The sequence below is a fragment of the Salvelinus fontinalis genome, unplaced genomic scaffold, assembly GCF_029448725.1.
Source record: "Salvelinus fontinalis isolate EN_2023a unplaced genomic scaffold, ASM2944872v1 scaffold_0030, whole genome shotgun sequence".
Classification (NCBI taxonomy): Eukaryota; Metazoa; Chordata; class Actinopteri; order Salmoniformes; family Salmonidae; genus Salvelinus; species Salvelinus fontinalis.
In genome coordinates this window covers 495114-510624 of record NW_026600239.1, presented here as the reverse complement: position 1 = coordinate 510624, position 15511 = coordinate 495114, and the positions used below count along the sequence as shown (strand labels likewise).

The 15511-nt window shown below is 39.0% G+C and overlaps 1 protein-coding gene across 1 annotated transcript in view; it reads right to left on the bottom strand.

Annotated features, from left to right (window-relative positions):
• The window catches only part of LOC129842290 (selection and upkeep of intraepithelial T-cells protein 6-like), a gene marked incomplete at its 5' end in the record, with an annotated part of 59116 nt that overhangs the window by 33166 nt on the left and 10439 nt on the right, over positions 1-15511 (bottom strand). The window contains one exon of the mRNA XM_055910775.1: positions 12388-12624. Coding sequence (XP_055766750.1) covers positions 12388-12624 — 237 coding nt within the window. The remainder of the gene's footprint in view (positions 1-12387; positions 12625-15511) is intronic.

The window sequence follows — 15511 nt, the reverse complement described above, 5'->3', positions numbered from 1 at the left end:
CATTACTAGTCAGGTTAGATGTAGAGTTATATACTGTAGAGGACATTACTAGTCAGGTTAGATGTAGAGTTATATACTGTAGAACAAGAGGACATTACTAGTCAGGTTAGATGTAGAGTTATATACTGTAGAACAAGAGGACATTACTAGTCAGGTTAGATGTAGAGTTATATACTGTAGAGGACATTACTAGTCAGGTTAGATGTAGAGTTATATACTGTAGAGGACATTACTAGTCAGGTTAGATGTAGATGTATATACTGTAGAACAAGAGGACATTACTAGTCAGGTTAGATGTAGAGTTATATACTGTAGAGGACATTACTAGTCAGGTTAGATGTAGAGTTATATACTGTAGAACAAGAGGACATTACTAGTCAGGTTAGATGTAGAGTTATATACTGTAGAGGACATTACTAGTCAGGTTAGATGTAGAGTTATATACTGTAGAACAAGAGGACATTACTAGTCAGGTTAGATGTAGAGTTATATACTGTAGAACAAGAGGACATTACTAGTCAGGTTAGATGTAGAGTTATATACTGTAGAACAAGAGGACATTACTAGTCAGGTTAGATGTAGAGTTATATACTGTAGAACAAGAGGACATTACTAGTCAGGTTAGATGTAGAGTTATATACTGTAGAACAAGAGGACATTACTAGTCAGGTTAGATGTAGAGTTATATACTGTAGAACAAGAGGACATTACTAGTCAGGTTAGATGTAGAGTTATATACTGTAGAACAAGAGGACATTACTAGTCAGGTTAGATGTAGAGTTATATACTGTAGAACAAGAGGACATTACTAGTCAGGTTAGATGTAGAGTTATATACTGTAGAACAAGAGGACATTACTAGTCAGGTTAGATGTAGAGTTATATACTGTAGAGGACATTACTAGTCAGGTTAGATGTAGAGTTATATACTGTAGAGGACATTACTAGTCAGGTTAGATGTAGATGTATATACTGTAGAACAAGAGGACATTACTAGTCAGGTTAGATGTAGAGTTATATACTGTAGAGGACATTACTAGTCAGGTTAGATGTAGAGTTATATACTGTAGAACAAGAGGACATTACTAGTCAGGTTAGATGTAGAGTTATATACTGTAGAGGACATTACTAGTCAGGTTAGATGTAGAGTTATATACTGTAGAGGACATTACTAGTCAGGTTAGATGTAGAGTTATATACTGTAGAACAAGAGGACATTACTAGTCAGGTTAGATGTAGAGTTATATACTGTAGAGGACATTACTAGTCAGGTTAGATGTAGAGTTATATACTGTAGAACAAGAGGACATTACTAGTCAGGTTAGATGTAGAGTTATATACTGTAGAGGACATTACTAGTCAGGTTAGATGTAGAGTTATATACTGTAGAGGACATTACTAGTCAGGTTAGATGTAGATGTATATACTGTAGAACAAGAGGACATTACTAGTCAGGTTAGATGTAGAGTTATATACTGTAGAGGACATTACTAGTCAGGTTAGATGTAGAGTTATATACTGTAGAACAAGAGGACATTACTAGTCAGGTTAGATGTAGAGTTATATACTGTAGAGGACATTACTAGTCAGGTTAGATGTAGAGTTATATACTGTAGAGGACATTACTAGTCAGGTTAGATGTAGATGTATATACTGTAGAACAAGAGGACATTACTAGTCAGGTTAGATGTAGAGTTATATACTGTAGAGGACATTACTAGTCAGGTTAGATGTAGAGTTATATACTGAAGAGGACATTACTAGTCAGGTTAGATGTAGAGTTATATACTGTAGAGGACATTACTAGTCAGGTTAGGTGTAGAGTTATATACTGTAGAGGACATTACTAGTCAGGTTAGATGTAGAGTTATATACTGTAGAGGACATTACTAGTCAGGTTAGATGTAGAGTTATATACTGTAGAGGACATTACTAGTCAGGTTAGATGTAGAGTTATATACTGTAGAACAAGAGGACATTACTAGTCAGGTTAGATGTAGAGTTATATACTGTAGAACAAGAGGACATTACTAGTCAGGTTAGATGTAGAGTTATATACTGTAGAGGACATTACTAGTCAGGTTAGATGTAGAGTTATATACTGTAGAACAAGAGGACATTACTAGTCAGGTTAGATGTAGAGTTATATACTGTAGAGGACATTACTAGTCAGGTTAGATGTAGAGTTATATACTGTAGAACAAGAGGACATTACTAGTCAGGTTAGATGTAGAGTTATATACTGTAGAACAAGAGGACATTACTAGTCAGGTTAGATGTAGAGTTATATACTGTAGAGGACATTACTAGTCAGGTTAGATGTAGAGTTATATACTGTAGAGGACATTACTAGTGAGGTTAGATGTAGATGTATATACTGTAGAACAAGAGGACATTACTAGTCAGGTTAGATGTAGAGTTATATACTGTATAGGACATTACTAGTCAGGTTAGATGTAGAGTTATATACTGTAGAACAAGAGGACATTACTAGTCAGGTTAGATGTAGAGTTATATACTGTAGAGGACATTACTAGTCAGGTTAGATGTAGAGTTATATACTGTAGAGGACATTACTAGTCAGGTTAGATGTAGAGTTATATACTGTAGAGGACATTACTAGTCAGGTTAGATGTAGAGTTATATACTGTAGAACAAGTGGACATTACTAGTCAGGTTAGATGTAGAGTTATATACTGTAGAACAAGAGGACATTACTAGTCAGGTTAGATGTAGAGTTATATACTGTAGAACAAGAGGACATTACTAGTCAGGTTAGATGTAGAGTTATATACTGTAGAGGACATTACTAGTCAGGTTAGATGTAGAGTTATATACTGTAGAGGACATTACTAGTCAGGTTAGATGTAGAGTTATATACTGTAGAACAAGAGGACATTACTAGTCAGGTTAGATGTAGAGTTATATACTGTAGAACAAGAGGACATTACTAGTCAGGTTAGATGTAGAGTTATATACTGTAGAACAAGAGGACATTACTAGTCAGGTTAGATGTAGAGTTATATACTGTAGAGGACATTACTAGTCAGGTTAGATGTAGAGTTATATACTGTAGAACAAGAGGACATTACTAGTCAGGTTAGATGTAGAGTTATATACTGTAGAGGACATTACTAGTCAGGTTAGATGTAGAGTTATATACTGTAGAACAAGAGGACATTACTAGTCAGGTTAGATGTAGAGTTATATACTGTAGAGGACATTACTAGTCAGGTTAGATGTAGAGTTATATACTGTAGAGGACATTACTAGTCAGGTTAGATGTAGAGTTATATACTGTAGAACAAGAGGACATTACTAGTCAGGTTAGATGTAGAGTTATATACTGTAGAACAAGAGGACATTACTAGTCAGGTTAGATGTAGAGTTATATATTGTAGAGGACATTACTAGTCAGGTTAGATGTAGAGTTATATACTGTAGAACAAGAGGACATTACTAGTCAGGTTAGATGTAGAGTTATATACTGTAGAGGACATTACTAGTCAGGTTAGATGTAGAGTTATATACTGTAGAACAAGAGGACATTACTAGTCAGGTTAGATGTAGAGTTATATACTGTAGAACAAGAGGACATTACTAGTCAGGTTAGATGTAGAGTTATATACTGTAGAGGACATTACTAGTCAGGTTAGATGTAGAGTTATATACTGTAGAGGACATTACTAGTCAGGTTAGATGTAGATGTATATACTGTAGAACAAGAGGACATTACTAGTCAGGTTAGATGTAGAGTTATATACTGTAGAGGACATTACTAGTCAGGTTAGATGTAGAGTTATATACTGTAGAACAAGAGGACATTACTAGTCAGGTTAGATGTAGAGTTATATACTGTAGAGGACATTACTAGTCAGGTTAGATGTAGAGTTATATACTGTAGAGGACATTACTAGTCAGGTTAGATGTAGATGTATATACTGTAGAACAAGAGGACATTACTAGTCAGGTTAGATGTAGAGTTATATACTGTAGAGGACATTACTAGTCAGGTTAGATGTAGAGTTATATACTGTAGAACAAGTGGACATTACTAGTCAGGTTAGATGTAGAGTTATATACTGTAGAACAAGAGGACATTACTAGTCAGGTTAGATGTAGAGTTATATACTGTAGAACAAGAGGACATTACTAGTCAGGTTAGATGTAGAGTTATATACTGTAGAGGACATTACTAGTCAGGTTAGATGTAGAGTTATATACTGTAGAGGACATTACTAGTCAGGTTAGATGTAGAGTTATATACTGTAGAACAAGAGGACATTACTAGTCAGGTTAGATGTAGAGTTATATACTGTAGAACAAGAGGACATTACTAGTCAGGTTAGATGTAGAGTTATATACTGTAGAACAAGAGGACATTACTAGTCAGGTTAGATGTAGAGTTATATACTGTAGAGGACATTACTAGTCAGGTTAGATGTAGAGTTATATACTGTAGAACAAGTGGACATTACTAGTCAGGTTAGATGTAGAGTTATATACTGTAGAACAAGAGGACATTACTAGTCAGGTTAGATGTAGAGTTATATACTGTAGAGGACATTACTAGTCAGGTTAGATGTAGAGTTATATACTGTAGAGGACATTACTAGTCAGGTTAGATGTAGAGTTATATACTGTAGAACAAGAGGACATTACTAGTCAGGTTAGATGTAGAGTTATATACTGTAGAACAAGAGGACATTACTAGTCAGGTTAGATGTAGAGTTATATACTGTAGAACAAGAGGACATTACTAGTCAGGTTAGATGTAGAGTTATATACTGTAGAACAAGAGGACATTACTAGTCAGGTTAGATGTAGAGTTATATACTGTAGAACAAGAGGACATTACTAGTCAGGTTAGATGTAGAGTTATATACTGTAGAACAAGAGGACATTACTAGTCAGGTTAGATGTAGAGTTATATACTGTAGAACAAGAGGACATTACTAGTCAGGTTAGATGTAGAGTTATATACTGTAGAACAAGAGGACATTACTAGTCAGGTTAGATGTAGAGTTATATACTGTAGAACAAGAGGACATTACTAGTCAGGTTAGATGTAGAGTTATATACTGTAGAGGACATTACTAGTCAGGTTAGATGTAGAGTTATATACTGTAGAACAAGAGGACATTACTAGTCAGGTTAGATGTAGAGTTATATACTGTAGAGGACATTACTAGTCAGGTTAGATGTAGAGTTATATACTGTAGAGGACATTACTAGTCAGGTTAGATGTAGAGTTATATACTGTAGAACAAGAGGACATTACTAGTCAGGTTAGATGTAGAGTTATATACTGTAGAGGGCATTACTAGTCAGGTTAGATGTAGAGTTATATACTGTAGAACAAGAGGACATTACTAGTCAGGTTAGATGTAGAGTTATATACTGTAGAACAAGAGGACATTACTAGTCAAGTTAGATGTAGAGTTATATACTGTAGAACAAGAGGACATTACTAGTCAGGTTAGATGTAGAGTTATATACTGTAGAACAAGAGGACATTACTAGTCAGGTTAGAAGTAGAGTTATATACTGTAGAACAAGAGGACATTACTAGTCAGGTTAGAAGTAGAGTTATATACTGTTGAACAAGAGGACATTACTAGTCAGGTTAGATGTAGAGTTATATACTGTAGAGGACATTGCTAGTCAGGTTAGATGTAGAGTTATATACTGTAGAACAAGAGGATATTATTAGTCAGGTTAGATGTAGAGTTATATACTGTAGAACAAGAGGACATTACTAGTCAGGTTAGATGTAGAGTTATATACTGTAGAACAAGAGGACATTACTAGTCAGGTTAGATGTAGAGTTATATACTGTAGAGGACATTGCTAGTCAGGTTAGATGTAGAGTTATATACTGTAGAACAAGAGGACATTACTAGTCAGGTTAGATGTAGAGTTATATACTGTAGAGGACATTACTAGTCAGGTTAGATGTAGAGTTATATACTGTAGAGGACATTACTAGTCAGGTTAGATGTAGAGTTATATACTGTAGAACAAGAGGACATTACTAGTCAGGTTAGATGTAGAGTTATATACTGTAGAACAAGAGGACATTACTAGTCAGGTTAGATGTAGAGTTATATACTGTAGAGGACATTACTAGTCAGGTTAGATGTAGAGTTATATACTGTAGAGGACATTACTAGTCAGGTTAGATGTAGAGTTATATACTGTAGAACAAGAGGACATTACTAGTCAGGTTAGATTTAGAGTTATATACTGTAGAACAAGAGGACATTACTAGTCAGGTTAGATGTAGAGTTATATACTGTAGAACAAGGGGACATTACTAGTCAGGTTAGATGTAGAGTTATATACTGTAAAACAAGAGGACATTACTAGTCAGGTTAGATGTAGAGTTATATACTGTAGAACAAGAGGACATTACTAGTCAGGTTAGATGTAGAGTTATATATTGTAGAACAAGAGGACATTACTAGTCAGGTTAGATGTACAGTTATATACTGTAGAGGACATTACTAGTCAGGTTAGATGTAGAGTTATATACTGTAGAACAAGAGGACATTACTAGTCAGGTTAGATGTAGAGTTATATACTGTAGAGGACATTACTAGTCAGGTTAGATGTAGAGTTATATACTGTAGAGGACATAACTAGTCAGGTTAGATGTAGAGTTATATACTGTAGAGGACATTACTAGTCAGGTTAGATGTAGAGTTATATACTGTAGAGGACATTACTAGTCAGGTTAGATGTAGAGTTATATACCGTAGAACAAGAGGACATTACTAGTCAGGTCAGATGTAGAGTTATATACTGTTGAACAAGAGGACATTACTAGTCAGGTTAGATGTAGAGTTATATACTGTAGAACAAGAGGACATTACTAGTCAGGTTAGATGTAGAGTTATATACTTCTTTTCTTTATGTGAATCACAGGGATTTGGGACTGGTCTGTTCATCCCCAACCCTAACCAATGTATACATGACCATATCGGTTCATCCTAACATTATCCCATACCTAACAGCTACATTTTCATTCCTAACCTAAACTCAGCAAAAAAAGAAACGTCCCTTTTTCAGCACCCTGTCTTTCAACGATAATTTGCAAAATCCAATTAACTTAACAGATCTTCATTGTAAAGGGTTTAAACGTGGTTTCCCATGCTTGTTCAATGATCCATAAACAATTAATGAACATGCACCTGTGGAACGGTCGTTAAGACACTAACAGCTTACAGACGGTAGGCAATTAAGGTCACAGTTATGAAAACTTAGGACACTAAAGACGCCTTTCTACGGACTCTGAAAAACACCAAAAGAAAGATGCCCAGGGTCCCTGCTCATCTGCGTGAACGTGCCTTAGGCTTGCTGCAAGGTGGCATGAGGACTGCAGATGTGGCTAGGGCAATAAATTGCAATATCTGTACTGTGAGACGCCTAAGACAGCGCTACAGGGAGACAGGACGGACAGCTGATTGTCCTCGCAGTGGCAGACCACGTGTAACAACACCTGCACAGGATCGGTACATCTGAACATCACACCTGCGGGACAGGTACAGGATGGCAACAACAACTGCCCGAGTTACACCAGGAACGCACAATCCCTCCATCAGTGCACAGACTGTCCGCAATAGGCTGAGAGAGGCTGGACTGAGGGCTTGTAGGCCTGTTGTAAAGCAGGTCCTCACCAGACATCACCAGCAACAACGTCGCCTATGGGCACAAACCCACCGTCGCTGGACCAGACAGTACTGGCAAAAAGTGCTCTTCACTGAGAAGTCTCGGTTTTGTCTCACCAGGGGTGATGGTCGGATTCACGTTTATCGTGGAAGGAATGAGTGTTACACCGAGGCCTGTACTCTGGAGCGGAATCGATTTGGAGGTGGAGGGTCCGTCATTGTCTGGGACGATGTGTCACCGCATCATCGGACTGAGCTTGTTGTCATTGCAGGCAATCGCAACGCTGTGCGTTAAAGGGAAGACGTCCTCCTCCCTCATGTGGTACCCTTCCTGCAGGCTCATCCTGACATGACCCTCAAGCATGACAATGCCACCAGCCATACTGCTCGTTCTGTGCGTGATTTCCTGCAAGACAGGAATGTCAGTGTTCTGCCATGGCCAGCGAAGAGCCCGGATCTCAATCCCATTGAGCATGTCTGGGACCTGTTGGATTGGAGGGTGAGGGCTAGGGCCATTTCCCCCAGAAATCCCCCAGAGTCCGGGAACTTGCAGGTGCCTTGGTGGAAGAGTGGGGTAACATCTCACAGCAAGAACTGGCAAATCTGGTGCAGTTCATGAGGAGGAGATGCACTGCAGTACTTAATGCAGCTGGTGGCCACACCAGATACTGACTGTTACTTTTGATTTTGACCCCCTCTTTGTTCAGGGACAAATTATTCAATTTCTGTCAGTCACATGTCTGTGGAACTTGTTCAGTTTATGTCTCAGTTGTTGAATCTTGTTATGTTCATACAAATATTTACACGTTTAGTTTGCTGAAAATAAACGCAGTTGACAGTGAGAGGACGTTTCTATTTTTGCAGAGTTTATTTTGTGTACTTAGTTCTATACTTAGTTCTATACTTAGTTCTATACTTAGTTCTATACTTAGTTCTATACTTAGTTCTATACTTAGTTCTATAGTAGTTCTATAGTAGTTCTATAGTAGTTTGTTTCCATCTACCTGCGCTGTTACTTCCTCTATTTACTTTATTAGTCTCTTTAGACCTAAACTGCTTTGAGTAGACTGTTCTGTAGATCTTGTTATGTTCATACAAATATTTACACATGTTAAGTTTGCTGAAAATAAACGCAGTTGACAGTGAGAGGACGTTTCTATTTTGCTGAGACGGAGCAGTCTTCTGGTCAGGCTCCGTAGACGGACACATCGCGCACCGCTCCCGAGCATACTACTCGCCAATGTCCAGTCTCTTGACAACAAAGTAGACGAAATCCGAGCAAGGGTTGCCTTCCAGAGAGACATCAGGGATTGTAACGTTCTGTGTTTCACGGAAACATGGCTCACTCGAAACACGCTATCAGAGTCGGTACAGCCACCTGGTTTCTTCACGCATCGCGCGGACAGAAACAAGCATCTTTCTGGTAAGAAGAGGGGCGGGGGTGTATGCCTTATGATTAACGAGACGTGGTGTAATCATAACAACATACAGGAACTGAAGTCCTTTTGTTCACCTGGCCTAGAATTCCTTACAATCAAATGCCGACCGCATTATCTACCAAGAGATTTCTCTTAGATTATAATCCCCCCCAAGCAGACGGCCCTGAAAGAACTTCATTTGACTCTATGTAAACTGGAAACCACATATCCTGAGGCTGCATTCATTGTAGATGGGGATTTTAACAAAGCTAATCTGAAAACAAGGCTCCCTAAATTTTATCAGCATATCGAATGCGCTGGCAGCATTCTGGACCATTGTTATTCTAACTTCCGCGACGCATACAAAGCCCTCCTTTCGGCAAATCTGACCACGACTCCATTTTGTGGCTAAAGACAAAAACTAAAACAGGAAACGCGCAGGTCAATTCGCCTTGAGGACAATACAGTGCCACCGACACGGCCCGCTACCAAAACCTGCGGACTCTCCTTCACCGCGGCCAACGTGAGTAAAACATTTAAACGTGTTAACCCTCGCAAGGCTGCCGGGCCAGACGGCATCCCCAGCCGCGTCCTCAGAGCATGTGCAGACCAGCTGGCTGGTGTGTTTACAGACATATTCAATCAATCCTTATCCCAGTCTGCTGTTCCCACATGCTTCAAGAGGGCCACCATTATTCCTGTTCCCAAGAAAGCAAAGGTAACTGAACTAAACGACTACCGCCCCGTAGCACTCACTTCAGTCATCATGAGGTGCTTTGAGAGACTAGTCAAGGACCATATCACCTCCACCCTACCTGACACCCGAGACCCACTCCAATTTGCTTACCGCCCCAATAGGTCAACAGACGACGCAATCGCCATCACACTGCACACTGCCCTAACCCATCTGGACAAGAGGAATACCTATATAAGAATGCTGTTCATCGACTACAGCTCAGCATTTAACACCATAGTACCCTCCAAACTCATCATCAAGCTCGAGACCCTGGGTCTCGACCCCGACCTGTGCAACTGTGTCCTGGTCTTCCTGACTGGTCGCCCCCAGGAGGTGAAGGTAGGAAACAACATCTCCACTTCGTTGATCCTCAACACTCGGGCCCCACAAGGGTGCGTGCTCAGCCCTCTCCTGTACTCCCTGTGTGGCTGCTGCCAACATACTGACTCAAATCTCTAGCCACTTTAATAATAAACTTGGATGTAATAAATGTATCACTAGTCACTTTAAACTATGCCACTTTATGTTTATATACCCTACATTACTCATCTCATATGTATATTCTGTACTCTATACCATCTACTGCATCTTGCCTATGCCGTTTGGCCATCGCTCATCCAAATATTTATATGTACATATTCTTATTCATTCCTTTACACTTGTGTGTAAAAGGTAGTTGTTGTGAAATTGTTAGATTACATGTTAGATACTACTGCATAGTCGGAACTACAAGCACAAGCATTTCGCTACACTCGCATTAACATCTGCAAAACATGTGTATGTGACAAATAAAATGTGATTTGATTTGAGTTTATATATGTAAAGTATACAGCCAGTAGAGGACTGGTCACCACTCAGAGCCTGGTTCCTCTCTACCCGGTACAGTCAGTAGAGGACTGGTCACCTCTCAGAGCCTGGTTCCTCTGGTCTACCCAGTACAGCCAGTAGAGGACTGGTCAACCCTCAGAGCCTGGTTCCTCTGGTCTACCCAGTACAGTCAGTAGAGGACTGGTCACCCCTCAGAGCCTAGTTCCTCTGGTCTACCCAGTACAGCCAGTAGAGGACTGGTCACCCCTCAGAGCCTGGTTCCTCTGGTCTACCCAGTACAGTCAGTAGAGGACTGGTCACCCCTCAGAGCCTGGTTCCTCTCTACCCAGTACAGCCAGTAGAGGACTGGTCACCCCTCAGAGCCTGGTTCCTCTGGTCTACCCAGTACAGCCAGTAGAGGACTGATCACCCCTCAGAGCCTGGTTCCTCTGGTCTACCCAGTACAGCCAGTAGAGGACTGGTCACCCCTCAGAGCCTGGTTCCTCTGGTCTACCCAGTACAGCCAGTAGAGGACTGGTCACCCCTCAGAGCCTGGTTCCTCTCTACCCAGTACAGCTAGTAGAGGACTGGTCACCCGTCAGAGCCTGGTTCCTCTCTACCCAGTACAGCCAGTAGAGGACTGGTCACCCCTCAGAGCCTGGTTCCTCTCTACCCAGTACAGCCAGTAGAGAGGTTCTTACCCAGTTGATAGACTAGATAAGGTTTATATTCCAGTGATATGTAACCAGAGGTAGACAGGTTCTTACCCAGGTGATAGACTAGATAAGGTTTATATTCCAGTGATATGTAACCAGAGGTAGAGAGGTTCTTACCCAGGTGATAGACTAGATAAGGTTTATATTCCAGTGATATGTAACCAGAGGTAGAGAGGTTCTTACCCAGGTGATAGACTAGATAAGGTTTATATTCCAGTGATATGTAACCAGAGGTAGAGAGGTTCTTACCCAGGTGATAGACTAGATAAGGTTTATATTCCAGTGATATGTAACCAGAGGTAGAGAGGTTCTTACCCAGGTGATAGACTAGATAAGGTTTATATTCCAGTGATATGTAACCAGAGGTAGACAGGTTCTTACCCAGGTGATAGACTAGATAAGGTTTATATTCCAGTGATATGTAACCAGAGGTAGAGAGGTTCTTACCCAGGTGATAGACTAGATAAGGTTTATATTCCAGTGATATGTAACCAGAGGTAGAGAGGTTCTTACCCAGGTGATAGACTAGATAAGGTTTATATTCCAGTGATATGTAACCAGAGATAGAGAGGTTCTTACCCAGGTGATAGACTAGATAAGGTTTATATTCCAGTGATATGTAACCAGAGGTAGACAGGTTCTTACCCAGGTGATAGACTAGATAAGGTTTATATTCCAGTGATATGTAACCAGAGGTAGAGAGGTTCTTACCCAGGTGATAGACTAGATAAGGTTTATATTCCAGTGATATGTAACCAGAGGTAGAGAGGTTCTTACCCAGGTGATAGACTAGATAAGGTTTATATTCCAGTGATATGTAACCAGAGGTAGACAGGTTCTTACCCAGGTGATAGACTAGATAAGGTTTATATTCCAGTGATATGTAACCAGAGGTAGACAGGTTCTTACCCAGGTGATAGACTAGATAAGGTTTATATTCCAGTGATATGTAACCAGAGGTAGAGAGGTTCTTACCCAGGTGATAGACTAGATAAGGTTTATATTCCAGTGATATGTAACCAGAGGTAGAGAGGTTCTTACCCTGGTCGATGACAAGGTCAGGTTCCAGGTCCAGTAGAATCCTGTAAAAGTCTGACTTCACCTTGTTCCCTCCAAAGTCTAGAGCCTCGTACAACAGTTCCATCTGGTCTTGACTGGTCCTGGCAGCACGGATCTTAGAGTACGTCTCGGAACGGATCAAGTAAAATGCTATGGGAATCACCATGGTAACATTCTGAATGAGGTAATAGGAGTGTATGTTCACAAACCGGGCATCACCTAGAAAGGAAAGAAAACAGAGAGTTATATACTGTAGAACAAGAGGACATTACTAGTCAGGTTAGATGTAGAGTTATATACTGTAGAGGACATTACTAGTCAGGTTAGATGTAGAGTTATATACTGTAGAACAAGAGGACATTACTAGTCAGGTTAGATGTAGAGTTATATACTGTAGAGGACATTACTAGTCAGGTTAGATGTAGAGTTATCTACTGTAGAGGACATTACTAGTCAGGTTAGATGTAGAGTTATATACTGTAGAGGACATTACTAGTCAGGTTAGATGTAGAGTTATATACTGTAGAGGACATTACTAGTCAGGTTAGATGTAGAGTTATATACTGTAGAGGACATTACTAGTCAGGTTAGATGTAGAGTTATATACTGTAGAGGACATTACTAGTCAGGTTAGATGTAGAGTTATATACTGTAGAGGACATTACTAGTCAGGTTAGATGTAGAGTTATATACTGTAGAGGACATTACTAGTCAGGTTAGATGTAGAGTTATATACTGTAGAGGACATTACTAGTCAGGTTAGATGTAGAGTTATATACTGTAGAACAAGAGGACATTACTAGTCAGGTTAGATGTAGAGTTATATACTGTAGTGGACATTACTAATCAGGTTAGATGTAGAGTTATATACTGTAGAACAAGAGGACATTACTAGTCAGGTTAGATGTAGAGTTATATACTGTAGAGGACATTACTAGTCAGGTTAGATGTAGAGTTATATACTGTAGAGGACATTACTAGTCAGGTTAGATGTAGAGTTATATACTGTAGAACAAGAGGACATTACTAGTCAGGTTAGATGTAGAGTTATATACTGTCGAACAAGAGGACATTACTAGTCAGGTTAGATGTAGAGTTATATACTGTAGAACAAGAGGACATTACTAGTCAGGTTAGATGTAGAGTTATATACTGTCGAACAAGAGGACATTACTAGTCAGGTTAGATGTAGAGTTATATACTGTAGAGGACATTACTAGTCAGGTTAGATGTAGAGTTATATACTGTAGAACAAGAGGACATTACTAGTCAGGTTAGATGTAGAGTTATATACTGTAGAGGACATTACTAGTCAGGTTAGATGTAGAGTTATATACTGTAGAACATGAGGACAATACTAGTCAGGTTAGATGTAGAGTTATATACTGTAGAACAAGAGGACATTACTAGTCAGGTTAGATGTAGAGTTATATACTGTAGAACAAGAGGACATTACTAGTCAGGTTAGATTTAGAGTTATATACTGTAGAACAAGAGGACATTACTAGTCAGGTTAGATGTAGAGTTATATACTGTAGAGGACATTACTAGTCAGGTTAGATGTAGAGTTATATACTGTAGAGGACATTACTAGTCAGGTTAGATGTAGAGTTATATACTGTAGAACAAGAGGACATTACTAGTCAGGTTAGATGTAGAGTTATATACTGTAGAGGACATTACTAGTCAGGTTAGATGTAGAGTTATATACTGTCGAACAAGAGGACATTACTAGTCAGGTTAGATGTAGAGTTATATACTGTAGAGGACATTACTAGTCAGGTTAGATGTAGAGTTATATACTGTAGAGGACATTACTAGTCAGGTTAGATGTAGAGATGACTTACGATTCACTTCAGTTATCAATTTGTTCTTCGCTGTAGAAATAGGAAAGACATAAACAAAGTCATCAGGATTAACCGTTTTTAACAGGATTAACAATGTGTCTGTGGACAAGGAAATGCAGTATTATAGTAATAAACCATGAGGTCTGTGATTAACAGTTGACCCATCAGTATTATAGTAATAAACCATGAGGTCTGTGATTAACAGTTGACCCATCAGTATTATAGTAATAAACCATGAGGTCTGTGATTAACAGTTGACCCATCAGTATTATAGTAATAAACCATGAGGTCTGTGATTAACAGTTGACCCATCAGTATTATAGTAATAAACCATGAGGTCTGTGATTAACAGTTGACCCATCAGTATTATAGTAATAAACCATGAGGTCTGTGATTAACAGTTGACCCATCAGTATTATAGTAATAAACCATGAGGTCTGTGATTAACAGTTGACCCATCAGTATTATAGTAATAAACCATGAGGTCTGTGATTAACAGTTGACCCATCAGTATTATAGTAATAAACCATGAGGTCTGTGATTAACAGTTGACCCATCAGTATTATAGTAATAAACCATGAGGTCTGTGATTACCAGTTGACCCATCAGTATTATAGTAATAAACCACGAGGTCAAGTATAAGGTAACCTGGTATAAATGAATAGAGTCTAATGGACAGTATATGGGTCATTCCTAGTTATATCCTGATCTAATACAGGACTGGTCTGAAGGTAACCTGGTATAAATGAATAGAGTCTAATGGACAGTATATGGGTCATTCCTAGTTATATACTGATCTAATACAGGACTGGTCTGAAGGTAACCTGGTATAAATGAATAGAGTCTAATGGACAGTATATGGGTCATTCCTAGTTATATCCTGATCTAATACAGGACTGGTCTGAAGGTAACCTGGTAAAAATGAATAGAGTCTAATGGACAGTATATGGGTCATTCCTAGTTATATCCTGATCTAATACAGGACTGGTCTGAAGGTAACCTGGTATAAATGAATAGAGTCTAATGGACAGTATATGGGTCATTCCTAGTTATATCCTGATCTAATACAGGACTGGTCTGAAGGTAACCTGGTATAAATGAATAGAGTATAATGGACAGTATATGGGTCATTCCTAGTTATATCCTGATCTAATACAGGACTGGTCTGAAGGTAACCTGTTATAAATGAATAGAGTCTAATGGACAGTATATGGGTCATTCCTAGTTATATCCTGATCTAATACAGGACTGGTCTGAAG